This window comes from Trichoplax adhaerens, genomic scaffold (genome assembly GCF_000150275.1).
Source record: "Trichoplax adhaerens TRIADscaffold_2 genomic scaffold, whole genome shotgun sequence".
Classification (NCBI taxonomy): Eukaryota; Metazoa; Placozoa; class Uniplacotomia; order Trichoplacea; family Trichoplacidae; genus Trichoplax; species Trichoplax adhaerens.
Genome location: NW_002060944.1, coordinates 9,674,843 through 9,677,079, shown reverse-complemented (window position 1 = coordinate 9,677,079; position 2,237 = coordinate 9,674,843). Strand labels below are relative to the sequence as shown.

Below are 2,237 nucleotides of genomic sequence, written 5' to 3'. Positions count from 1 at the left end.
CACGTATAAAATACGAATCTACTCTGCGTTACATTATTGTACTGATCTGAACAAAAACGATACTATCAACATCAAGTGTGGGGAAGAGTCATTTACTAGAAAGTGAATGTACTACTATCTTTTTCGACATAATTCTCCAGTTATGGAACTGTTGATGGGTCCTATATAGAAATATATCAATAAAGGCTACAAAATTGCTAGACGCCGGCATAACCGAAACATTTATCAGTATTTTCTCCATGTACTCGCATGTCCGTCTGTTTAAAGTCAAGCTGTAATGTTTATAGTAGCTAATATACTGTATATACGTACAATATAAGAGAGTGTAATGTAAAAAAAGAAAAAAGTAGTATCCAATAGTAATTTCTCTTTTGGTTTGCATTTAGTATTTATGGCGCACTACGGTAGCGTGTTGTACTAGGGACTTCTCGATAAAAAATGATTAGATTAATATTTTTCTATTTTTGAGGAATCATGTTTTATCGAGAAGTCCTTCGACTTGTAGTGGATTCGGATGGCTTGATAGCCATAGACCTTCGGTTAGTACAGCACTGTAATTTAATATTAAAGAATACCAAATCAGATAAGCTCGCTAAGCTACCATTTACTTAAAGAACGTGCCACGAATGTACTTCACACGTAGAGTATGAGTATAAAAATGCCACTTATTGTCGAGGCACAGGTAAATAATGTATTGTGATTGTAGACTGTTAGCCATGTGTAGCATAATGTACGGTAGATATTTATCCTAAGAGATATTTGGTAACTATAACTATAGACTGTAGTGGTAGAGACTCTATGCTAGAGTACAGATGACTATATACAGTAAGCTGTTGAGTTACTAATAAGGCTATGGGTAAAAATAGAACTGTAAATCATATATTAGGATATGGTTAATTCATTCTACTTTGGCTGGTGTGAATAATGTCTGCGTAAGTATTATAGTCGTATGCATATTGGATTAATGATGGTCCGCAGTAGAATAGTCTTACTAAGAATAATTTAACTATGTGTATAATAAGGTAAAAGGTTGCCATGCGGATTGTAGCTGCGAATGCTACGGAAAGTATAAAAGCATGCAACTTTAGATTATTCTGTTAGTTCGTTCAAGAAGTCTTTAGAAGTAGTATTCGGCTACAGTAGAACTGTGTAGTTGATCTTTGTATAAGATTCAATAAAGCCCTTATTTTTCTAAATTTTGGAATTTCGTGATTGGCATATATCACAGCGATGAATCGGTAACGAAATTGGTTTTAAAATATTGAATAATAATCCAGGACTATATCTTTACGTGAATGAATCGTCAATTTGTTATTCTTATTCGATCTTAAGCTGCACTGTCATGCAGAAAAGTCAACAAGTAATTTCAACTGATAAATAGAGCATTAAAAGATTACTTGTATTGTTTTCACTATGAACTTAATTAATTCAGATAATGTAATTTAAACCTTTAAGCCATACCTTATGCGACCGAAAGTACTTTACAGGATTATTTATTTCTTTATAACTTCCGCATATCGAGGCAAGCATGCTATGCATTGTCTACTACGAATGGAGAATGTATGTATCGTCGTGATATAGTATACGAATATACACGCATACAATAGACGATTAATGTCATAGCTATCGCTCTGCACACGTGCCCTCGAGTTTTCCGGGGTTGAAACAATTTGTACACTGCAATTCTTTTGCTATAAGCAATAAATTAGAAATCGCTAGAGTAAATCTACAATTATGGCGTGCAACCTATGCCTAGTCTGTTTTAGTGTTCTACTTATCTTTGAATGCATTTTTCATATATTTGCGGGAAGTTACTTAAGCTATCTTCTATATCTTGACCATAAGACAATTTGGCCATGGGAGAGAGAGAAACAGCCCTCAGATATACGTATTAAACGATCTTCGTCGACTGACCTATCTTCAGAGTTCCCAAGTAATCCTGATGGTAGCAAAGCTGCCGAAACTATAGTTTTTATTTATTTAACTTTCTTCTTTTCAGTACTGATCTTATTAGTAGTAGTGAAGGAAAAAAGTCGACTTTGTAAGCCATTGGAGGAAGAGTGTTCATCGACAAGGTAAGAGAACAAAATAGTCTAATTTTCTTGTATTACTGTAGCTTGCTCGTTTAGTGTAGAGTGTTGTTTGTTGAAAAGATTGATAGCGAATTGACTAATTGTTCGGTATCATTTCTGCAACCGTATCATTAAAATGCTATCGATATTGTAGATATAACCGTA

General features: G+C 34.1%; 1 protein-coding gene across 1 annotated transcript in view; it reads left to right on the top strand.

Moving 5' to 3' along the window:
• Positions 1–1,734: 1,734 nt before the first annotated feature.
• The window catches only part of TRIADDRAFT_53985 (uncharacterized protein), a gene marked incomplete at both ends in the record, with an annotated part of 2,631 nt that continues 2,128 nt past the window's right edge, over positions 1,735–2,237 (top strand). The window contains one exon of the mRNA XM_002110178.1: positions 1,735–2,075. Coding sequence (XP_002110214.1) covers positions 1,735–2,075 — 341 coding nt within the window. The remainder of the gene's footprint in view (positions 2,076–2,237) is intronic.